The sequence below is a fragment of the Oryctolagus cuniculus genome, chromosome 13, assembly GCF_051225735.1.
Source record: "Oryctolagus cuniculus isolate XC-2025 breed Fujian yellow rabbit chromosome 13, ASM5122573v1, whole genome shotgun sequence".
Classification (NCBI taxonomy): domain Eukaryota; kingdom Metazoa; phylum Chordata; class Mammalia; order Lagomorpha; family Leporidae; genus Oryctolagus; species Oryctolagus cuniculus.
Window position 1 is genome coordinate 91,028,377 of NC_142879.1, and position 25,077 is coordinate 91,053,453.

At 42.1% G+C, this 25,077-nt stretch overlaps 1 protein-coding gene across 6 annotated transcripts in view; it reads right to left on the reverse strand.

Annotated features, from left to right (window-relative positions):
* Window positions 1-25,077, reverse strand: part of NUP133 (nucleoporin 133) — a 64,807-nt gene that overhangs the window by 9,258 nt on the left and 30,472 nt on the right. For 3 of the 6 annotated variants that reach the window (XR_011381648.2, XM_070055881.2, XM_002722893.6), the window contains exons 13-23: window positions 23,075-23,238; window positions 21,490-21,584; window positions 18,272-18,496; window positions 12,657-12,779; window positions 10,169-10,268; window positions 9,405-9,656; window positions 8,635-8,768; window positions 7,784-7,942; window positions 5,197-5,332; window positions 1,748-1,866; window positions 180-260 (exon numbers count right to left, since the gene is read on the reverse strand). Coding sequence is in view for 2 of the 6 variants with exons in the window: in XM_070055881.2 (XP_069911982.1) it covers window positions 180-260; window positions 1,748-1,866; window positions 5,197-5,332; window positions 7,784-7,942; window positions 8,635-8,768; window positions 9,405-9,656; window positions 10,169-10,268; window positions 12,657-12,779; window positions 18,272-18,496; window positions 21,490-21,584; window positions 23,075-23,238 (1,588 nt within the window). In the remaining 4 variants the exon portion in view is untranslated. The remainder of the gene's footprint in view (window positions 1-179; window positions 261-1,747; window positions 1,867-5,196; window positions 5,333-7,783; window positions 7,943-8,634; window positions 8,769-9,404; window positions 9,657-10,168; window positions 10,269-12,656; window positions 12,780-18,271; window positions 18,497-21,489; window positions 21,585-23,074; window positions 23,239-25,077) is intronic. The other 3 variants (XR_016219156.1, XR_016219154.1, XR_016219155.1) reach the window with 1 other exon arrangement.

Sequence of the window (25,077 nt, forward strand, 5' to 3'; positions counted from 1 at the left end):
AATAAAAGCTCCCCATAGCCCTTTTTCTTTGGTTCCTAAAGGGCTCCTTGTGTTCTAAGAGGGTAGAGATAGGGTCCTTTTTCATTTAAACATTTTCATGACTGACTGCAAAAGGAATTCCTCCCTCCCTCTTTATCTGTATTCAGTTGCCTGAGATCACGTCAAGCAATACTGCTTACCTCATCAATGTATTCCAGCAAGTCTAAAGCTTTCTTGAAGTCATATTCATTAGCTCTTCTGTTTTCTTCACAGATATATAGCTAAAGCAAGTTAAAATAAGGCAGATTTTACAAATTGAGAACTTTGGGAAGAGCATTTGGTATTGTGGTTAAGACACTATGTGGCACACCTGTACCCTATATCAGACTGCCTGGGGCTGAGTTCCAATTCTGCTTTCGATTCTACCTTCCTGTACATTCTGTGAGGCAGCGGGTGATGGCTCAAGACCTTGGGGTCCCCTGGATTGAGTCACTCATGTGGGACACCTGGATTGAGTTCTGGATTTCTGGCTTCTACATGACCCAGCCCCCACTGTTGAGGGTATTTTGGGGAGTGAATGAGCAGGTGGAAGATCTGTTTGTCTCTTTCAGAAAAAACAAAAACACCAAAAAGAAACCCCCAGCTGGCGCTGTGGAGAGTGGGCTAAGCCTCTGCCTGCGGCACCAGCATCCCATATGGGCGCCGGTTCTAGTCCAAGCTGCTCCTCTTCCAATCCAGCTTCCAGCTGATGCACCTGGGAGAGTAGAAGATGGCCCAAGTGCTTGGGGCCCTGTACCACGTTGGAGACCTAGAAGAAGCACCTGGCTCCTGGCTTCAGATCGGCCCAGCTCTGGCTGTTGCAGCCATCTAGGGAGTGAACTAGTGGATGGAAGACCTTTCTCTCTCTCCCTCTCAAATACATAATAAATTAAAAATTAAAACAAAAAGTGAATAGTTATTAAAGAAACCCCCTTTTATTTCACTGTTTCTGAACACACTTTTTTTTCCCACAATCTCTGGAATTGGAATATAGTATTAAACTTGATAGTGTACCAGAGTAAAACTGGCACTTTTTCCCCCTCTCTTAATGATGCATAAAATAGTGATGAGTTACAATACAAAGCATCCTACATTCCTAAATTAAATGTGCTCCATCAGAAGTTGTTGTGAGCTCAGTCGTAGTACATCTATTATCAAGAAAGCCTAAAATTCTCAGGTTTTTCAATTGTTTGCTTTCTTTTTAATATAAACAGAGCAATTCTGGGTGATTCTATATCACTTTTGCATTTGAAATTCCCTCTAAGTAGCAGAGATAAGGCTACAAATGCATAACACCAAATCTAGCCTGTCTAGAATGCAGCCTTTACCCCAGTTACGCCCTCAGAAATGTTACACTCCAGAGGAAAGGGTGAGCATGGCACTTACAGGCCATGCAAATCCAGTTCAACCCGAAAAGTACTTTTCTGGAGAAATAAAGTTATCTCCTGGTACATATTTGTCCAATAATAAAAAAGCAAAACTTCAAATAATGTCTCCTTTTCACCTGGATAAGCACTTTTAGGAGTAGGTGCAGAGGCAGAGGCTGTTCCAGTGCTTTCTACTAATTAGCTTCCTGTTCCCAAGCAGCTTCCAACAATTTTTTCTAGGGGAAAGCTTTCAGGAGGGAGCAGCTGAAAGATGACTCCTAAGAACTATACCACACGGCCCAACAAATGTCTGAGGATGTCTGGAGTTTAAAAATTGGTGTAAGGATTTGAAAAGCACATACGCCAATGAGTTGTGGTGCAGTCAACACAGGCATGGCACTGAGATTCAGCTGTTTCTCTGCTAGAAGCTGTTCAGGTAGGGTCTCCTGGTGCAGTAGAAAGCGCTCCTGCTCAGCCATTTCTAGTAATCAAGATAAGAGAGAGGAAGGGAAGGAGAGAATGATGTAACTTCTACTCTTACGCTATCATAAAGCAAATCTTAAAAAAAAAAAAAAAAGGCAGCTCTATCTAAAGGTGATCCCATCCTCCTCTATGATCTTAAGATGTTATTCTACTTATTCTTGATTGCTGATTATGTTATTAACATATTCACAGTTTGTGTCAAGTCATATGAAGTATTCCAGCAGCCAAAGTAGGTAAAGAAAGGAAACAGATTCTCCTGCTTGAAGAAGTTATAGAACACCTGGCTATTTCATAAAGGATAAATCTCCCAGCTGTGGGGTATCTCAGTCTCAGTTTTTCCTATCAGAATTTATAGTTTCATTCGTAAATGGAAATGATTTCAAGGACACTATATCACCAGAAAAACAAACCTTGTGAGATTATGCACCAAATCCACTAACCAGCCAGGGTTATCTCCAGTGGAGAGGTGCTGGCCTTTTGCTTGCCATATAGTCTCCAGGCTGCCGCACATTACCACAAGCAGTAGTCCATAAAGCTTAAAGAAAGATTCTCCCAAATAATAAAAAATAAGTAAAATAAATAAAAGGTAAATACAAATATCTGATTTGAGTCCTTGATATATAAAAGCCACTTTTCTCAAGAAACACACAGTGGGGCCAGTGCTGGGGCACAGCGGGTAAAGCTGCCACCTGCAGTGCCGGCATCCCATATGGGTGCAGGTTCACGTCAGGGCTGCTCCACTTCTGGTCCAGCTCTCTTCTCTGGCCTGGGAAAGCAGTGGAAGATGGCCCAAGTCCTTGGGCCCCTGCACCCATATGGGAGACATGGAAGAAGTTCCTGGCTCCTGGCTTCAGATCGGCACAGCTCTGGCCATCGCAGCCAATTGGGGAGTGAACCAGAGGATGGAAGACCTCTCTCTCTCTCTCTGCCTCTCCTTCTCTGTGTAACTCTTTCAAATAAATATATCAATCTTAAAAAAAAAATCAAATGATGTTTGTCATTTGATCTTCTTTAAAAAAAAAAAAAAGAAACTCACAGTATCATCAATTCTTTCAAATACCCATTTTACAAAGAAATTCAGGCTCATGAGGGCAAATCTGAGAATAAGCTCTGGAGAAAATATTTAAAACCAGATCTGTCCAGATTCTTTCCACTATACTCATTCCCTCAAAAGGAAAAATGACATCAGTTAAATCTGAATATTAATCTCAGAGACTAAATAAACTCTTTGTGGTTAAGAAATGCAACTGGGGCTGGTGCTGTGGCACAGTGGGTAAATCTGCTGCCTGAGGTACTGGCATCCTATATGGGCACTGGTTAGAGACCCAGCTGCTCCATTTCTGATCCAGTTCCCTGCTATGGCCTGGGAAAGCAGTGGATAATGGTCCAAGTCCTTGGGTGGGTCCCTGCACCCATGTGGGAGACCTTTTCTCCTGAGCTCCTGGCTCTGGATCAGTCTAGCTCTAGCTGTTGTGGCTATCTGGGGAGTGAACCAGCTGATGGAAAACCTCTCTCCCTCTGCCTCTAACTCTGACTTTGAAATAAATATTAAAAAATTAAAAAAAATTTTTTTTAAAAAAGAAATGCAACCAAATATCCAACTTCATATATACTTCACCACATACAGAGTTTTTTTTGCCTATCATTTGAAGGTTGCAGACTTTGTAACATTTCATTTTTAAATACTTAATTTTTAAATAAATATATGTATTTCCTAAGAACAAGAACATCCAATCACAATAAATTACCAGGCCTATAAAATTTCATCAGTACAGTAATCCCACCTATTAAGCATGCTCAAATTTTCCCAGTTATCCCCCTAATATTCATCGTAGTTACCCTGGTTATTTGGGGGATGATCTAGGACCCAATTAAGAATCTTGCACTGCATTTGGTTATCCTGGCTCTTATAACCTCTTTAATCTAAGTTGGTCTTTCATGTTGCTACAGTTTTGAACAGCCCAGGCTGACTGTACTGTCAAATGTCCCAGGTCGAACATTTTAGCAACAGGTGATGATATATACTGTCATATCTTGAGGAAGTATGAGATGTGAATCTGTCTTTGGGGCTGGTGTTACGGGGCAGTAGGTTAAGCCATTGCACTCTGTCAAATAAATCTTAAAACTCTCCCTCCCTCTGCTTTCCTCCCTTTCTCTATTTGAAACGCAGAAAAGAAAGAGATCTTTCATCTACTGGTTCACTCCCCAAATGCCAGCAACAGCTAGGGCTGGGTCAGGGAGAAGCCAGGAGCCTGGAATTCAGGCTGGGTCTCCCTCATGAGTGGAAGGAACCCAAACCATTCTTTTTGTTGTTCAAATTATCCCTGAAGTTGGCTAGTGATGGCTGGCTGTTCAAGGATCTTGTATTCTTGTGACATCTCTACATTAACCTTGCTTTCTCACCCAAAACCTGTAAGGGCATCTTTTCAATATGGCCTCCTTCTTTACTGGGCAATAGTAGTTTGAAACTAAAATATGGAATTAGGAATACCCATGCTACTGCGGTGTCACTGCTTTCAGGCCCTTTCAGTGGAGAGAAATACACTTTTTTATAAAAATTCCAGGGGCAGGCATGTGGCACAATGGTTAAGTTGCTGCTTGGGATGCCCATATCCCACATCTAAGGGCTGCTTTGAGTCCTAGCTCCTCTGCCTTAAATCTAACTTCCTACTAATGTGCACCCTGGGAGGTAGCAGATGACTGCCAACTACTTGGGAGACTTGAATTGAATTCCAGGCTTTTAGTTTCAGCCTAGCCTAGTCTTGGCTGTGGCAGGCATCTGGGGGGAGGGAATCAGCAACACAAGCTCTCTTCAATCTCTCTGACCCTCTATTTCTGCTTTTCAAATAAAATGAAAATTTTAAAAAATAAAAAAAAAATCATTCTATCCATTATGTTCAATACAAATGCAATTATACAGGGTTCTTCCTCACCTTCCTTCTACACTAGTATTTGTATCTCCCTCCTCCTTGGTTCTCAAACATAATACTATATGTAATCATCTTTTCTATCTACAGGGTATACAGAGTATTTCAGAATTACTGCATCATACTACTACCTACAACAAACCCACTATACAAAGGTCAGTGTATCTTTGCAGTTCTTTTTGCTCATATAATATATACTACCAAAAGTACATAATCAGAGTGTTTAGTCAAGCCATTTGAATTTAGGAATTCTTACTGAAAAAAGTTTTCCTCTTAAGTAGAGATGGATGAGTCTTGTTCCTAATGGATTCTACTAAACGATGATAGGAAGACATCTTAAGAGTTCATTGAAGTATGAATGATAACAATTAGTCAAAGTCTTTTTGCTCAAATTCTTTTACCTTCAATTTTTTCTTGCAGTATATCCTCTGAAAAATCTGAAGCTAGTGCGGCCAATTTACTCAAGCCAAGCAGAGTTTTTTTCTTTGCAAAATAACGAGTTTCCATATTTGCCAAACCTAGAAGTGTTGCATGAGCCTACAATAAACAAAACATGAAAACCATGGTAAGATCTTGGGTATCAATTCAACCTAGAAATAAAGGCTGAGTGTACTCCAAACTAGTTTTTTCCCTTTAGCTTTACCAATGAAAAACAAGTTGTTAATTAGCAAACCTATGAGGTGATCAGTGACATATTCAGAGTAATTACACAATACTTACAAAACATCTACCAGACACACTAATTATTGGGGACAGTGACATAACTAAAACATCTGTTTTATAACCATTATAATTCATTTGAATATCATGTTGAGAACAAGCTTTCAAGTTAATTTGTGTGTTTTTATTAGAAGCACATACTCATTACAATAAAAGGCCAATGACCACTATATACATGTTTGCAAATTTTTTGTGATTTTATTGTAATAGACAAAGTATTGTAGGCTATATATTTTTATTGAGTTATAACAGGTAATGTTAACATCATCGTAAATCAAGCAGAATCTTTTATTTAAATTATATGAGAGAATAGGAAAGAATATATACATATGTGTACATTTTAAAGGATTTACTTATTTATTTGAAAGGCAGAGTTATAGACAGAGAGATCTTCCACCCACTGGTTCACTCCCAAAACGACCAAGACTGGGCTAGGCTGAAGCCATTAGCCAGGAGATTCTTCTGGGTCTCCCACGTGGGTGAAGGGGCCCAAGCAGTTGGGCTATTACTGCTGCTTTTCCCAGGTGCCTTAGCAGTGGGCTGGATTGGAAGTGGAGCAGCTGGGACTTGAAATGGCACCCATATGAGATCCCCACATTGCAGGCCATGGCACAACCCACTGCACCACTGTGCCGGCCCCAAGGATGCACATTTTAAAATATCTGTAAGTAGTACCTCCAACTTTTAAAAACTTATAAATTAATTATAATTGTATACATTTGTGAGTAAAAGCGATGTGATGATATGTGCATACAATGTGGAATGATTAAACCAAGCTAATTAATGTATCCATCACTTCAAATGCTTATCATTTTCTGTGGTGAGAATATCTGAAATTTTCTCTTAGCAATTTTGAAATACACAACATATTATTATCAACTATAGACATCACACTATACAACATATCTCAAAGAAACTGGTTTCTCCTAATTGAATCTTTGTACCCCTTGACCCAATTCTCCATTTCTCCTATCCTCCGGCCTCTGATGATCACCATTTCACTCTCAGCTTTGGTATGCTCAGCTATTTTAGATTCCACGTATAAGTGAGATTATACAGTATTTATCTTTCTGTGCCTGCTTATTTCACTTAATACTATCCTCCAAGCTTATCCATGTTCCTGAAAATGATACTTTTATTTTTAAAGGCTGAATATTACTTCATTACATACATTAACCCCGCACATCTTCTTTACCCATTCACTTGTTGATGGAATCCTTGGTAGATTCCCTAACTTGATTACTATAAATAATGCTGTAACAAAAATGGGAATGCAGGAACCTCTTCAAATACTGATTTGAAACCTTTCACATGGGGGCTAGCATTGTGATGCAGCTGCTTAAGCTGCTATCTGCAATGCCGGCAACTGGCTGATGTGGAGTGCTAGTTCAAGTACAGCTGCTCCACTTCCAATCCAGCTCCCTGTTTAATGTCCCTGGGAAAGCAGGAGCAGATGGCCCAAGAGCTCAGGCTTCTGCCACCCACATGGGAGACCTGAATGGAGTTCCATGCTCCTGTCTTTGGCCTGGCTCTGAAGAGTGAATCAGTGGATGGAAGAGTTCTCTTTATGTGTCTCTTTCAATATCACTCTGCCTTTCAAATACATAAAATATATCTTATAAAACATATTTCACATAAATAATCAGAAATATTGCATATGTTAATTCTAGTTTTAATTTTCTGAGGAAACTCCATACAGTTTTCTGTAATGGCTTTTCTTTTTTTTTTAAAGAATTATTTTTAAAATTTATTTGAAGGACAGAATTATACAGAAAGGGAGAACAAGGGAGAGGGGTAGGGGGAGGAAGTGGAGGGGAGGGATCTTCCATCCTGCTGGTTCACTCCCCAAACGACCACAGGGCCAGAGCTGAGCTGATCCAAAGCCAGGAGCCAGGAGCTTCTTCCAGGTCTCTCACATGGGTGCAGGGGCCCAAGGACTTGGGCCATCTTCTACTGCTTTCCCAGGCCACAGCAGAGAACTGGATCAGAAGAGGAGCAACTGGTGCCCATATGGGATGCTGGCACTGTAGGCGGCAGCTTTACCCGCTATGCCACAATGCTGGCCCACATATGTCTTCTTTTTGAGAAATACCTACCTATGCCTTTCACCCATTTTTTACTTAGGTTATTTGTTTTCTTGCTATTGAGTTGAATTCCTTAGTATTTTGGATATTAAGCCCTTATGAGATATATGACTAAAAAGTCTTATTTTAATTATTAAAAGCTAACTAAATCATCATCTACTCCATATAATTAACTCCTTCTTACCTTTTCTAATTCTTGACCATTAATTTCATGTAACCAGCTGAGATGTTCATGAGCTTGCAAAAAATTCGCCAACTGTCCATGCTGAGAAATGGGCTGAGACAATAATTTGCCTCGTTTTCCTTTCTCCAGATACCAACGGAAGAGAAAATCTGAAAAATTCTACAAATGACAAAGTTAATGTTAACACAATTCAAAAACTACATTCCTGATAATGAAATGCTAAACTTCTTCTAAAGGTCTCCAAAACAGAAATATTGCTTTAATCAATACATCCCTACATTGGAGGATCACCTAATGTAATTCTCAGATTTGACAAATTCAGAAAGGCTATCTTGCTCAAGATCATCAATACAGTTTATCCCCTACATGGATGGTGGCCAATACAGTAACCATGGACTACATGTAGCTGTTGTTTAATTGTGATTAAAATTCAACATTCAGCTCCTCAGGCATACCCGCCACCTTTCAGTTGCTGGACAGGCACATGTGGCCACTGCCCCTCATTTTGGACAATGCATATAAACATCTCCAATATCACAGAAAGTTCTACAGAACAGTACTGAGGCTATAAGATTCCAGAAGGGGACATTCTTGGGTAGAATCCTATGTCAGATAGCCGCATGGTTTGGCAAGATAAATCTGAATTTGGAGAGATCCAAACCCCCAGTCAGTTTGCCCCACAGGCCATTTGCCAGATGTTGGGGGGTGGTGTGGAGGTTGGGCTGGAAAAGAAGACTAAAAAGTCTCACAGTGTTCAAGAGCTACTTCCACTACAGTGGGGAGATTCATGAAACTGGAACTAAAAGGAATGTACAAAAAAGCCCACTGCCCATGCACCCCACATCTTGCACCTGGTCAGCAAACTGGGTCATATAGCGCTGGAGTCTGGTCTGGTTGTCAGTCTGCTCACACATTTGCACCAAGATGTCAAAGTCACAGTACTTCTCTGCTAGAGAAGCAGCCCATGGGTACTGGCCTAGTGTGACTATGGAAATGAGAACAGATGGGGAAAAAAAAATCCCCGTTAGCAAAAACTTCAAATACAGAATAAAATGATTAATTGAATTTTTATTATTCTTATCACATGCCAACAATAATTAGTGGAACAGAAACCTTGCCAGTTACTGCCATGGCAATAGAAATATAAAGGTAAAAATTCAATCCACTGCTTTATCACTGCTTCTCTAAACACTACTCCTTCCTTCATGTACCAACAAAACAAGCCACCACTCCCAGCCTTAACAACAACATGTTATTTGCTCATACTATTTTATCTGTATCCCTCTAACAGCTCTTTATCAGGCTACTTTGCAAAGCAGTTATTCACATGGAAGTCTTAGATGCTAAGTTCCCTGAGGACATCCTCCACATGTTAACTTGTTTATTTTTAAATTGTTTCCAGAATCATCTATGGTACCAGACCTGGTAAATACTGAAAAAAAAGAAAAACTGAATGAATGAACAGAGAAAGCTGTATATGTTTTGTATTTACTCTACTTAAGTTTTTGGTTACAGTTGTGGTAACACTATTACACTGAATACATCATATTAACTATGTGATCCCTGCATGCATTCTGCACATTCAAAGACCCATTGCTCTGGCTAAATATTATGCACTTACGAAGAGGAGTTAAGAGATCTGATCTTTTCTGTAGGTATTCCACTTCCAGATTAGAGTATCTTTCTTGATCACTGGATTTCTCCAGAGACTTCAGCTGAGAAACATAACCATCCAGGAAGCAATCAATCAGTGCCACCAGCTGCTCTGTCACGACGTTTCGCAGGTTGCTGTCAGCCTGAGGATATACCATTTTCAGGACAATTCCATGCTGACGTATTATTACTGTTCGGATGCCAGCAGGACCACTTGTTGCTGTGAAATCATACAAAATAATTTGGTAAGTAGGCGCTCTATAGTGGTGCAGGAAGTCCAAATGCCTAAAACTTATTTCACCACTGCTAAAAACCAAAACAAATGGGTCTGCCTATGTCCTGCTTGGATTCCAGCCTCTCTATGGAGATTTCCTCAACAAAGCCAGGTAAACATGCTCCTTCCTCTCTCTGAAGTCCTTTACTGCTGCTCCATGTACTTTCATCTATGAAATCAACATTACAATACTGTCCACACTTCCAGGGCCAGGACCTGCTTCTATGAATGACTACATATGTTAAAACCTAATAGATGCATAATAAATCCCAGTTAAATAAGTAAATTATTGAGAGATCCATAAATAACTCAAGGGAATTAACAAGAACTGATCATTTTGAAGATGGCACTGATTTTTCATTTCACTTAAACACTTGCAGTACAGGAATTACATAGCTTCTGAAAATGATGGATCATCAGAAACGTTGTAAACAGCTATTAATAAATCAGCATATTACCTGTCCAAGGAACATATTCAGGTTCTTTTTCTAGTGCTTCTTCTCTCCTATACAAGGAATTTCTATTTTGGCGATAATGATTAGCAGCCTGCAACATATCCTGGAAGACAAATCAAATGTGTTATCACATGTGCAAAGTGATGGACCACAGCATTTCAGAGAATAATTTGAAACACCAAAGTCTGTTAAAAAAAAGTACCCTGCAAAAGACTGGAGGATTACTTTTGGAATTTTTCTGCTTTTGAAATTTGTTTTAATCCACAATTTAACTTTAATTTTGGAAAACTATAGAAACCTAAGTAGGAAAATCACTACTATAAAGTCTATTAGCGAGGGAAGAGATATACAATTTGGGACATGCTCAAGCTGACTTGCCCCAAATGGTAGATTTAGAAACATACCAGGGGACTCCAATTCAATCCCATCAAGGTGGCATGTACCAATGCCATCTCACTATTCCAAGTGATCAATTTCAGTTCACAATTGATCATAATGAAAGGACTAAGAGTCAAAGGGAGCACATAAACAAGTCTAGTACCTGCTAATACTAACCGACAGAATAAATAAAAGGGAGAGTGACCCAACATGGGAAGCGAGATACACAGCAGACTCATAGAATGGCGGATGTCCTAAACAGCACTCGGGCCTCAGAATCAGCCCTAAAGGCATTCGGCTCCAGCTGAAAAGCCCATGAGAGTATTTCAGGCATGGAAAGCAAAAAAACAAAAAACAAAAAAACAAAAAACAACCTAAATGAAAGATCTCTATAAGTGAGATCCCAGTGGAAAGAACAGGTCTTCGAGGCCGGCGCCGTGGCTCAATAGGCTAATCCTCCACCTTGCGGCGCCGGCACACCGGGTTCTAGTCCCGGTCGGGGCGCCGGATTCTGTCCCGGTTGCCCCTCTTCCAGGCCAGCTCTCTGCTATGGCCAGGGAGTGCAGTGGAGGATGGCCCAGGTGCTTGGGCCCTGCACCCCATGGGAGACCAGGAAAAGCACCTGGCTCCTGCCATCGGATCAGCGCGGTGCGCCGGCTGCAGCGGCGGCCATTGGAGGGTGAACCAACGGCAAAAGGAAGACCTTTCTCTCTCTCACTGTCCACCCTGCCTGTCAAAAAAAAAAAAAAAAAAAAAAAGAACAGGTCTTCAAAGAAGGAGGTACCTTTCTCTGAAGGGAGGAGAGAACCTCCACTTTGACTATGACCTTGTCTAAACAAGATAAGAGTCAGAGAACTCAAAAGGCTTCCATAGCCTTGGAAACTCATGACTGGAGCATAGGGAGATTACTGATGCTATAGACAGGAGTGTCAATTTGTAAAGTCAACAACAGGAGTCACGGTGCACTTACTCCTCATGTAGGATCTCTGTCCTTAATGTCTTAATGTGCTGTACATTGAGACTTAATGCTATAACGAATACTCAAACAGTATATTTCACTTTGTGTTTCTATGGGGGTGCAAACTGTTGAAATCTTTACTTAATGCATACTAAACTGATCTTCTGCTAAAAAAAAAAAAAAAAAAAAAAAGAAATTATCAATTCCCAACTTGACTCTCACTGGGATTAAACATGACAATAGGTCTGATCTGATTTCATCATCATTTAAAAAATCATCTATTATTTTTCACTTTATGTTTCTGTGTGGGAGCAAACTGTTGAAATCTTTACTTAATGTATGCTAAACTGATCTTCTGTATATAAAGAGAATTGAAAATGAATCTTGATGTGAATGGAAGGGGAGAGGGAGTGGGAAAGGGGAGGGTTGCGGGTGGGAGGGACGGTGTGGGGGGGAAGCCATTGTAATCCATAAGCTGTACTTTGGAAATTTATATTCATTAAATAAAAGTTAAAAAAAAAAAAGAAAAGAAAAAATATTAAACAAAAAAAAAATAAAAGAATGAAGCGTTAAAAAAAATAAAGTCTATTAGCTAAAATTAGATGGAATATTTTGATCAATAATATAAGCAAGTTTCTGAGTGGTCAAAAAATAGAAATTAGAGTTATTAGGTATGTTTGTATTGGTTGAAATATTTGTTGAAAAGTTTGCTGAAAGAACAAGACATAAATGCATGCAAAATGTGGCCTAGATGAAATCATTCTCTCTTGCAAACATTGCTCTTCCTTTAGTATTTTTGATCTTAGCCAAAGTCATCCTAATAGCCCAAGCTAGAAACCTCCACCACATTTAAATTGTAAAATTAAAAATAGAAATTAAAAAAATAAAAAAGAAATGAAAGCTATTTAAGTATGTTAATACATGTATTAATTTTTACCAAGGAGAAATTCAGGTTTTATTAAGATCATATATGTGTCCATATATGCACACATAATATACACATTCAGTTAGCGACTGATACTTTTCATTTTAGAAACAGCAAATGGCTAGAACTTCATAAATTATTGATCATGCAGACTCTGAATATGGAAACCGCTTATTGTGTATCGAGACTCTGAGCTTTAATCTGCTGCAGTCTTGATGGTACTTTTATACCTTAAGAATATTATTCACGCTGATCACCACTTCAGCCCATTCGACAGAATCCAGTGCTGCGTCCTTCAAGACTTGCTCCTCGTGCTCCAGTAAACACTCGCAGATAGTATCTACTTGGGACACCTGAGGGGATAAACAGAAGCCAACACTTACAACAAAATTATGATGATGGGTCACAACTACAACCACTCACTGCGTTTCACTCATAACACCAATATACTGAGGTACTGGTGAAAATAAATTTTAAAATCAAGTTATAATCTCCCAACTTCTAAAAGTTAAGTGTTGGGGTCAGTGCTGTGGCGCAGCGGGTTAAAGCCCTGGCCTGAAGCACCTGCATCCCATATGGGCACCGGTTCTACTCCTGGCTGCTCCTCTTCCCTTTTTTTTTTTTTTTTTTTGACAGGCAGAGTGGACAGTGAGAGAGACAGACAGAGAGAAAGTTCTTCCTTTTACCGTTGGTTCACCCTCCAATGGCTGCCGTGGCCGGTGCACCGCGCTGATCTGAAGCCAGGAGCCAGGTGCTTCTCCTGGTCTCCCATGTGGGTGTAGGGCCCAAGGACTTGGGCCATCCTCCACTGCACTCCCGGGCCACAGCAGAGAGCTGGCCTGGAAGAGGGGCAACTGGGACAGAATCCGGTACCCCGACCAGGACTAGAACCTGGTGTGCCGGCACCACAGGTGAAGGATTAGCCTAGTGAGCAGCGGCGCCAGACCTGCTGCTCTTCCTATCTGGCTCTCTGCTATTATCTGGGATAGCAGTAGAAGATGGCCCAGGTCCTTGGGCCCCTGCATCTGCATGGGAGACCTGGAAAAAGCTTCTGGCTTTGGATTGGCACAGCTCAGGCTGTTGCAGCCATCTGGGGAGTGAACCAGCAGATGGAAGACCTCTCTATCTCTGCCCCCCTCTGTGGCTCTGTATTTCAAATAAATTAATTAAATCTTAAAAAAAAAAAAAAAAAAAAAAGAGTGCTCAAAAAACGAAATTAAGGGGCCGGCACTGTGGCTTAGTAGGTAAAGCCATTGCCTGCAATGCCGGCATCCTATGTAGGCGCCAGTTCAAGTGCTTCCCCTAACAAGCAGATATTTAAATTTAACTGAAATATCTGTTTATGATAGCTATTAGTGCTCAGTGTAACTTTCTATCACTTGATTACAAATGACATCATTTTATTAGGTAAGACCCCAAACTATTTACTGGATTACAACAATGACTCAAAATAAAACTTGCTAATTTTTCTTTTAAGAATTTCCTGCTTTTCCAGACATAACAGAAATGTTTGTACAATAACAATTAGCAGGGGCCGGCATTGTGGCATAGTGGGTAAAGCCACAGCCTGCAGTGCTGGCATCCATATGAACACGGGTTTGAGTCCCAGCTGCTCCACTTCTGATCCAGTTCTGTGCTATAGCCTGGGAAAGAAGTAGAGGATGGCTCAAGTGCTTGGGCCCCTGCAACTGTGTGGGAGACCCAGAAGAAGCTCTTGGCTCCTGGCTTCGAACTGGCCCATCTCTGGCCATTGCAGCCATCTGGGGAATGAACCAGCAGACAGAAGATTTCTCTCTGCCTCTGCCTTTCAAATAAATAAATCTTACAAAAAAAAATTAGTAAATAATGAACTATATGATTTCTTACTCTTCTATTTTTTGCCATTAACACATGAAGACAATATGGCAAAAATGTTATTATGAAAACTCTTGTTCGCAGTTTCAGTCCTACAGTTAAACTTTCCCCTTTATTTAATCCAAATAGCACTGCAGCAGGTGCTGCAATACCACCTGCAATACCAGCACCCCATGGGAACACTGGTTTGAGTCCCTGCTTCTCCACTTCCAATCCAGCCCCCTGCTAATGCACCTGGGAAAGCAGCAGCAGATGACTCAAGTGTTGCCACAGTCCCTCCAGCGGGAGACCAGGATGGAGTTCCAAGATCCTAACTTCAGGCTGGCCCAACCCTGGCTGTAGTAGCTATCTGGAAAGTGAATCAATGGATAAAAGATCTCTCTCTCTGTGTATAACTTTGCCTTTCAAATAAATAAATCTTTTTTTAAAAAGCTGATTTGTTGCCCCTCAAGGAGCTCACAAACTTGCTGAAAGAACAAGACATAAATGCGTACAAAATGTGGCCTAGATGAAATCATTCTCTCTTGCAAACATTGCTCTTCCTTTAGTATTTTTGATCTTAGCCAAAGTCAGCCCAAGCTAGAAACCTCCACCACATTTAATTTGTAAAAACTAAGCGCAAGAACTTTTTATATTGTTGACATAAAAAATATAATCAAAGTACAGAAGATATAAAAAGCCAGGAAATACAAAAGCAAATAAGACACCAAAACATTTGCTAGATTTTATCACATGTGTATTTAGTGGTTTTAAATACAGTTAGACCCTGCTTTTATTTTATTTATTTTTATTTTTTGACAGGCAGAGTTAGACAGTGAGAGAGACAGAGAAGGGTCTTCCTTTGTTGGTTCACCCCCCCCCCCCCCCCGAAATGGCTGCTACAGCCAGTGCACTGCACCGATCTGAAGCCAGAAGCCAGGCACTTCCTCCTGGTCTCCCATGCGGGTGAGCACTTGGGCCATCCTCCACTGCCTTCCCAGGCCACAGCAGAGAGCTGGACTGGAAGAGGAACAACCAGGACAGAATCCGGCGCCCCAGCCAGGACTAGAACCCGGGGTGCCGGCGCTGCAGGCGGAGGATTAGCCAAGTGAGCTGCGGCGCTGGCCTAGACCTGCTTTTATAAAGCCTTAGGAAGTACAAGCTCACTTCCCAAACTAGACATGAGAGTCACAGTACAGACTGTACCCTCAGCTGATTCTGTATTACTTTACAGTTGTGTACCATATGGTTTAGTCAGCGATAAACATTTATGATGATTGCCCCATAATCTGACAATGCCTGGTGACACTGTAGTTTCTCAGTTTGTGTCAGTATTCTATGATGTTTATACAACAATGAAATTATCTAACAAAAGATTTCTCAGAACACGTCCCCACTTTCAAGTGATGTAAAACTGTACTTTATATCAGGGCTGCCAAATAAAAGTATCTCCCTACATAGCCCACCAATCACAAATTGATTTGAGTTAACTAGTTTTTCCTAAAATGCTAATTCCCTTTAGAAATATAATTTTCTGGGGCCGGTGTTGTGGTGTAGCAAGTAAAGCCACCCCTGTGACACTGGTACTATATGGGCACTGGTTTGGGCCCAGGCTGCTCCACTTCAGATCCAGTTCCCTGCTGTTGGCCTAAGAAAAGCAACAGAAAAAAAAAAAAAAATGGCCCAACTAAGGAGGCCCTGCTAACCTCGTGGGAGACCGGGATGAAACTGCTGGCTCCTGCCTCTGGCCTGGCTCAGCCCTGGCCATCATGGCCATCTAGGGAGTGAACCAGCAGATGAAGATGTCTCTATCTCTCCATCTTTCTCTGTAACTCTGCATTTCAAATAAACATATAAATAAACCTTTTTTTTTTTTTTAATGTAATTTGCCACCTAGACAATGTGGAGAAGCAGACAGGTAAAAAAGGTCCTTTTGTTGTATGCATGTTCTCTTTTTCTGGCACTGTGGTTATGCCATGTGGGAGGACCTGGAGAGCTACTCCCAAAGGAAACTGAAAACTAGAAGCTTCAAGAGATGTGAAGACAAATGATGATGTGAGGAGTTCTACATGTCAGCATTTTTTTTTATCGGGAGCATTCTTGGGCAAACTCAATCAGATGTTCAGTTATGCTGCATGATATTCCTAAAGCATCACTGCACTACTCATGAATTACATATCCAACAGATCATTTCCAGACCCTTTCTTTCTATTCTGTTAACTGGTAAGTGTACATACACTGCATTAACTATTTCGCTTTGTCCTTGGATACAAATGCAGAAAAAGGAGCTACATAGACTCTTGCTGAGTTCTTTCAAACCATGTCATTAATAATTTTTTAAAAAAACTTTGTTTTTACTATGAAAAATTATTTATGATAAAGCCCACAAGGGATCACTGTTCCTAAATCTGTATATATGGCACACATGAAATCTGTACACTGTCAATAAAATTTTAAAAAAGTGACACAAAAAAATTGTAATAATTGTTAGATCACAAGATTTGAGGTGAGCTTGCTTACTTTCTTACTGATTTCTGGCATATTTCCTAGCTGAAAAATAAAAGAGCCAGCGCCGCAGCTCAATAGGCTAACCGGTTCTAGTCCCAGTCGGGGCGCCAGATTCTGTCCCGGTTGCCCCTCTTCCAGTCTAGCTCTCTGCTGTGGCCCAGGAGTGCAGTGAAGGATGGCCCAAGTCCTTGGGCCCTGCACCAGCATGGGAGACCAGAAGGAAGCACCTGGCTCCTGGCTTTGGATCGGCGCAGTGTGCCGGCCGCAGCGGCCATTGGGGGGGTGAACCAATGGCAAAGAAAGACCTTTCTCTCTGTCTCTCTATCTCTCTCTAACTCTGCCTGTAAAAAAAAAAAAAAAAAAAAAAAAAGAAAAGTTATAGTACATCCAACATCAAGGGAAAAAAAATAGACCTACTGGCATAGGGTGCATGCTATTAGAATATAGCAAGACCATAGAAGGAAGGAAACAAATTTGAAATAAATAGAAATTCTCAAATGTACAAGAAATTCCAAATTTCAGAGTTGAAGAAAGAGCTGACATTGTTTCTATAATGAGATAATGCCACAAAGGGTGAAGGGGCTCTCCTAGTTAAGGACCGTACACTTCAGACACAATCTATCTACAAAATGTCTAAACAAGAAGTGGCACTCTGCTCAGAACCAGGGTCTGTGGCCTCAGCTGAGATAACTGGGCTCCCTGTGTCTTAATAGCACATCTGTAAAGGCAAAGAGTGCACTCTACCCTGCAGCCTCACCAGGCTGTGGAGCACTGGCCCAGGCAGAAGACCTGAGTGAAATCTGAAATTCAGTTGCTGAAAGCTGGCTAGCATCTTCACTGTTTTTTCCCTTCTAAATTTACTGCAGACTTTTTTCCCGTTGTAACTGGAATCAGATTTTCAAAGTGAGGTGTATCAGGATTCTGGGTGGAAGGTGGGGAAAGAGTTCAGTGAAGGGACAGTTTACAATGGAGTAGGCAGAATTAAGGAAGGATCAGAGAGCAACACAGGGCTCCATCATCACCCCTGTTACACTGAGGCCTCAGGGGGCAGTTACTAGTGGTGCAGAGACAGCAGCCAGCTAGGAGCTGTGGATGCACGTGAGCGAGGAACTAGAATAACTACTCTGATCTCTGGCCATCTGCTGGCACCTCACATTTGTCTAACCTAGCAGGGAGCAGAAGGCAGGGGTGCACTTGGAAAAAAACTACGGGGCCAGTGCTGTGGCATAGTGGTGAAGCCGCTGCCTGCAGTGCCGGCATCCCTTATGGGCACTGGTTTGAGTCCCAGCTGCTCCACTTCCGACCCAGCTCTCTGCTATGGCCTGGAGAGCAGCAAGCCGTGTGGGAGACCTGGAAGAAGGGCCCAGCCCCGGCCATTGTGACCAACTTGGGAGTGAACCAGCAGATGGAACACCTCTTTCTCCCTCTCTCTCTCTGTAACTCTGCCTTTCAAATAAATGAATAAATCTTTGAAACCATGTGAAGGGTAAAGGACCCATCTTACCTCTCTAAAGAAGATGTCGGCAGGAGTCAGGCTGGATGGAATCTCACGCTCCCTCTTGTTCAAAGCAAGGGAGATGGCTGTGTTCACGAGGTTGGAAAGGCGAGAGTGGTGGTTCTTGAGAACAATGGCAGCGGACAGCTTTTCAGCATGCTCACAAAGCAACAGTCGCGTGGCCATTGGCATCCCTCTCACTGGATAAGTGCGCAGACGTCCAAATAAGCCAACCTGGCAACAGACAAACTCATCTTCTCAGAAAGCATTACAGTCACACACCGAAGCTGACAGCATTAGAGTAACATACAAAAGGGTATTTCCACCAGATGCAGGCCAGCATTCAAATCACAACAGACACAGACACACACACACACAGTCTGTCTCTTTCTCTCTAAATATAGTTCAACTGCTCTTTTCTGTCTACACCAATAAATTTTTTCAAGACCTTTGGGAGCTGGAAACTTAGCAACCCATATGACTGCCGGTTTAAGTCCTGGCTGCTCTACTTCCAATCCAGCTCCCTGCTAATATGCCTTGGAAAGCATGACCCTAGTGCTCCCCTACACAGGAAAATCAGATGGAGTTCCAGGCTCCTGGCTACAGCCTGGTCCAGTCCTGACTGTTGTAGCCATTTGGGGAAGGAACCAGCAGATGGAACATCTCTTGCTCTAATTTTGTCTTTCAAATAAATAAATCTTAGAAAAAAATTAACGCAGAATGTGAAATCAAAAACAATCAAGTTGGGGCCGGCACTGTGGTGCAGCGGGTTAACGCCCTGGCCTGAAGTGCCAGCATCCCATATGGGCACAGGTTCGAGACCTGGCTGCTCTACTTCCTGTCCAGCTCTCTGCTATGGCCTGGGAAAACAATAGAAGATGGCCCAGGTTCCTGGGCCCCTGCACCCGCATGGGAGACCCGGAAGAAGCTCCTGGCTCCTGGTTTCAGATCGGCACAGCTCCAGCATTGCGGCCAATTGGGGAGTAAACCATCGGATGGATGACCCCTCTCTCTCTCTCTGCCTGTTCTCTCTCTCTGTGTCACTCTTTCAAGTAAAATAAATAAATCTTTAAAAATAAAAATAATCAAATCATCTCTGAAATCTTCTAGAATTGTACCAGAAAGGTAGCCACCAGGTGTTGTGTTATAGCAGGTGGAGCTGTTGCCTGAAACACCGTCATCCCATATGGGTACCAGTTGGAGTCCTAGCTGCTCTACTTCCAATCCAGCTCACTGCTAGTGTACCTGGGAAAGCAGTAGATGGTCCAGGTCCTTGGGCCCCTGCACCCGCGAGGGAGACCTGGAAGAAGTTCCTGACTTCAGACTGACCAAGCTCTGGCAGTTGTAGAAATTTGGGGATTGAAACAGAGAATGGAAGACACCTTTCTCTCTGTCTCTTTCTCTCTCTGTAAATTCTGCCTTTCAAATAAATAAATAAATCTTAAAAAAAAAAAAAAAGTAGCTACTATCCATACTAGCTATTTAAGTTAGTTTATGTTTAAATCAAATAAATTTTTAGTTCTTCAGTAGCTCTATCCACAAATAAAAGACTCAGTAGCCACATGTGGCTGGTAGCTACTACCATACTAGACAACACAGATACAGAACATTCAGAAAGTTCCAGACTGGGGAGTCCTTAACATAGAGGCATTCCTGGACTTGGAAAAAATAAGCCAAAATGGAAATAAAGAGGAGGGAATTTGGTGTAAAGACTTTGCTTGGGATGCCCACACTCTATATCAGAATTCCTGGCTCAAGTCCCGGTCCTGCTCCTGATTCTAGCACTGTGGGAAGCAGCAGGCAAAGGCTCAAATGGTTGGCCTATATCACCCACTCAGGAGACCCAGATGAAGTTCCAGGCTCCTGGTTTTAGCCTGGCCCAGCTCCAGCTGCTATGGGAATTTGGACAGTGAACCAGCAGATAAGAGCTACCTCCATGTCTGTCTCTCTTGCCCTTTTAAATAGATAAATAATATAAATTTTCAAAAATATTTATTTATTTATTTGAAAGATAAAGTTACAGAGAAGCAGAGACAAAGAGAGAAGTCTTCCGTCTGTTGGTTCACTCTCAAATGGCTGCAACAGCTGGAACTGCGCCAATCTGAACCCAGGAGCCAGGAGCTTCTTCTGGGTCTCCCACGGGGATGCAGGGGCCCAAGCACTTGCACCGTCGTCTACTGCTGAGAGCTGCACTGGAAGAGGGGCAGCCGGGACTAGAACTGGCGCTCATATGGGATGCTGGCTCCAATAATATAAAATTTTAAAAGGATTAAACTCCTTCATTTGCATCTGATATATGCCTAGAAACCATTACTGATTATAAACAAAAAAAGTATGAAAATGGGGATACTTCTTTTCAAAGAAAAATACTTTTAATGAGGATTTGATTCTGATACTTAAATATTTTAAATCCACATAAGAATTTATCACTGTCTTAATATATTAATATCACTTAATCTAATACTATATTCCTAATAATATAAAATCAACTATGACAATCTAAGGTTTTACACAAAAGTACACCAAATTCCGAATGAAATCTTGTTTTTAAAAGAACTGGACTACGGCCGGCGCCGCGGCTCAGTAGGCTAATACTCCGCCTTGCGGCGCCAGCACACCCGGGTTCTAGTCCCGGTCAGGGCACCAGATTCTGTCTCGGTTGCCCCTCTTCCAGTCCAGCTCTCTGCTATGGCCCGGGAGTGCAGTGGAGGATGGCCCAAGTGCTTGGGCCCTGCATCCCATGGGAGACCAGGATAAGCACCTGGCTCCTGGCTTCGGATCAGCGCGGTGCGCTGGCCGCGGCACACCGACCGCAGCGGCCATTGGAGGGTGAACCAACGGCAAAGGAAGACCTTTCTCTCTGTCTGTCTCTCTCTCTGTCCACTCTGCCTGTAAAAAATAAATAAAAAGAGACCTTGACTTAAAATACTGTTACCAAAAAAAAAAAAAAAAAAAAAGCTGAAAAGAACATTTCCCCTCAAATACACTATTTTTCTTCTTTTTATTTAATCTTCAATGCAGCCTTTATAGTTAGAGCAATAGGCCTCCAAACAGCCCTAGAATACTTTACTTTTAAGTCAGCACAGAAAACACATCACATCCCACATAAAAAAAAAATCTCCTCGGTACAGAGAGGGGGTATTTCCTGTTACACTGAAGAGAGCTGACAATGTAGAGCACAGACATCAAGAGTCCCCACCTCCCTGTGCAGCAGCCTGGACCCTTACTTGATGAATAAAGTCCATAAGGAAAGAATGGGCTTTCATCTTATCTTCCAGCTGGTGAAGAATAATCAGTGATGTGTTGCTGAACCCAGGTGCTTCTGCAAAAACAGAGTAACAAAACTGAAACCTCCAGCAGACTGGTCTTAGGATAGTGACAGCTACTAAAATGAAACCTAACACAGGGCAGGTGACTGGCCCAAACAAGGCTCAGCCCTTCAGGCTTGCTGGTCTGGCTGAAAAGCCTGTGAGAGCATTTCAGGTACGGAAAACCACGACAATGCGGCAAAAAAATATTCTACATGAAGGATCTCTGTGAGACCCCAACAGAAAGAAGTGGCCATCAAAGAAGGATGCACTTTTCTCTGAAGGAAGGAGACAACTTTCACTTTGCTGATGGCCTTGTCTAAATGCTGACGGAGATTGTGGATTCAAAAGGCTTCCATAGCCTAAGCAGCTCATGTCAAGAGCCTCAGGTGGTCGCTGACATCATACATAAGAGTGTTAATTGTTAAAGGAACAACAGGAGTCACTGGGCACTAACTCTCCATGCAGGACCTCTGTCCTCAATGAGTTATATTATGAGAATTAAATGTGATACTTGTTCCCAGTTTGTGTGTGTGCGCATGTGTGCAAATTGTTGAAATCTTTACTTACTATAGAGTTGGTCTTCTGTGTACAAAGTTAACTGAAAATGAACCTTAATGGAGAATGGGACTGGGAAGGGGAGAGGAAGGAGGGGTCGGGGTCAGGGTCGGAGTATGGGTGGGAGGGTGGGTATGGCCTAAATGGCCACAATGGCCAGGGTGGGGCCAGGCTGAAGTCAGCAACTTCTTCTGTGTCTCCCAGATGGGAGCCTAAGCACATGGGCAACTTGTGGCGCTTTCCCAGGTGCAACAGCAAGGAGCTGGATTGGAAGTGTAGCAGCCAGGACTCAAACCTGTAGCCATATGGAATGCTGGCATTGCAGGTAGCAGCTTAACCTGCTATGCCACTACACCAACCCCACCAACTTCCTTTTAGAAATAAAAATCTTGAGAAAGCTCAGTAATATGCCTCAGATAGAATATAAGGATTTGCTCCAATGTTTCCTCATAGTCTATAATCTAGGTCTGTTCTGAGGCCTTTTCAAAATCTTTACAAGAAAGATTAAAAAATACTGAATTGGAAACTGGCACTGTGGTGTAATACATTAAGCCTAAACCTGCAGTGCTGGCATCCCATATGGGCAATGGTTTATGTCTGGGCTGCTCCTCTTCCAATCCAGCTTTCTGCTTACAGCCTGGGAAAGCAATGGAAGATGGCCCAAGTGCTTGGGCCCCTGCAGCCATGTGGGAGATCCAGAGGAAGCTCCTGGCTCCTGGCTTTAGATCAGCTCAGCTCCAGCCGTTGTGCCCATTTGGGGTGTAAAGCAGCTTATGGAACACCTATCTGTCTGTAACTCCATCTCTTAAATAAATAAACACATCTTAAAAAAAAAAACTGAACTGCCATTAACTTGAGACATTTTAAAATGTGCTTTGAGAGACACTTTTAATACAGATATTACATATTATAAATTTCTTTTTATACAAATACAGAATATCCTTACCTTCTGGGACAGATTCAGCCCATCGTGGGTCAGAAGCTGGATAGTCATCCATCAGGTCTACGCTGATTTGGGTAACAGCCTTGTCTAGTTCACAATCAGAACCCAGATCAGCGCGAGAGGAAAACAGCTCATCAACCATCATCTGAGCATGACCGAAATCTTTTCTGAAATAGAATTGGAAAACAAAAATATTAAGGGTGATAAAACATTTTAAAAACTAACTATGAGGGGAGGCTTTGGGGTGCAGCAGGTTAAGCTGCTCTGCTAGTTCAAGTCTCAGCTACTCTGCTTCCCATCCAGCTCCGATAAGGCTCCTGAGTAACAGCAGGTCATAGCTCAAGTACTTGCGTCCCTGCCACCCATGTGGGATCTCAGATGGAGTTTCTGGCTTCCTGCTTTGGCCTGGCTCAGCCCAGCCCTTGCAGAAAGTGAATTTGGGGAGTGAACCAGTGGATGGAAGATGTCTCGCTATCACCCTGCCTTTCAAATAAATAAATAAATCTCTTAAACAAAAGACACTAACCACAGAAAATTGTGAAATTAAAGTCCCATGTATACATCTTAGCCTGAAGTGTTTTTATTCAAACTTTTTAATTAAAAGCGAGAAAAATATTATGTATCTACTGATTTAATAAATATATACAGAATACTTATAGCTAAAGACTGCACACAGAATGATAAACAAGATTTTAAGAAACAGACCTAAGAAACAGATGTCAGAAAATTAAAGAAGCGATGACAAGTATTGTGACAGGAAAAGAATAGAGGACTATGGAGCACAGCAATGTATCAGAGGGGCAAGACCTGCTGGAGGAAGAGACAGTCAATCCAAGCCCTGATGGCTAAGAAGTTAAACGAGTTGCAGAGAATATAGGGAGGGGGTATGCAGATGCACACAGAGCGTATTTCCATGTCTAATAGCAAGTAAGCTTGATCTCTAGAGAGACCTGAAGCCAATGGATAGGATGAGATTCTACAAGCAGAGAAGTATATGGAAAGAGTTTCCAGAACAACCAAGTAAAGGACAAGTGAGCCCTTAAAAGAAGCAGACTCTTCTAAACTGGTCAGACGTCAGAGTACTACCAGGTGTCAATAAATCAAAGGCAGATTAAACACAGTTCCCATGAAAGAATGAGATAAATTCAGGGGCTGATGCTGTGGCACAGTGGGTTAATGCACTGGCCTAAAGCACCAGCATCCCACATGGGCGCCGGTTCAAGACCCGGCTGCTCCACTTCCGATCCAGATCTCTGCTATGGCCTGGAAAAGCAGTAGAGGATGGCCCAAGTCTTTGGGCCCCTGCACCCACATGGGAGACCTGGAAGAAGCTCCTGATTCCTGGCTTCAGATCGGCGCGGCTCTGGCCATTGCAGCCAATTGGGGAGTGAACGATCTGAAGGAGGACCTCTCTCTCTCTCTGTGTATAACTCTGACTTTGGATTAAATAAATAAATCTTCAAAGAAAAAATAAATGAGATAAATCAGAAGGGCTGGATTATAAAGCCAGAGTAGACAAAGCCTTGTAAACTATATTATGGAGTTTGAACTTAATCATACAGACAACAGAAAGGAACCAAGGTGTCATGATCCCTTCTAGTTTTCTAGAAGATTGTGTTCACTGTGATACAGAGAGGTGACTAAATGGTTATCAGACAAATGCAGTCTTAATTAGAAATAAGGCCTTTGTAAATGTAGTTAAGGATTAGGACGGGCCCTAAATCCAATAACTGGTGCCCTTAGACAACATGAAGACAGCTACGGTGGGCAGAGGCCAAGTGACAATGGAGACAGAAACTGGAGTGATTCATCTACAATGCACAGAATGGGAAAGACCAGCACCAACCACCAGCAGCTAGCAGAGGGGCAAGGAAGGGTTCTTCGCCAGAGCCATTCATCTATTCCAACTCCTACCCCACTCAACATTGAGCAAAGGAAGAAACAGAATGCCAGAAATGTTCAGCGATTTGTTCACAGTCTCACTCAGCTCAAAAGTGAGGGGTAGA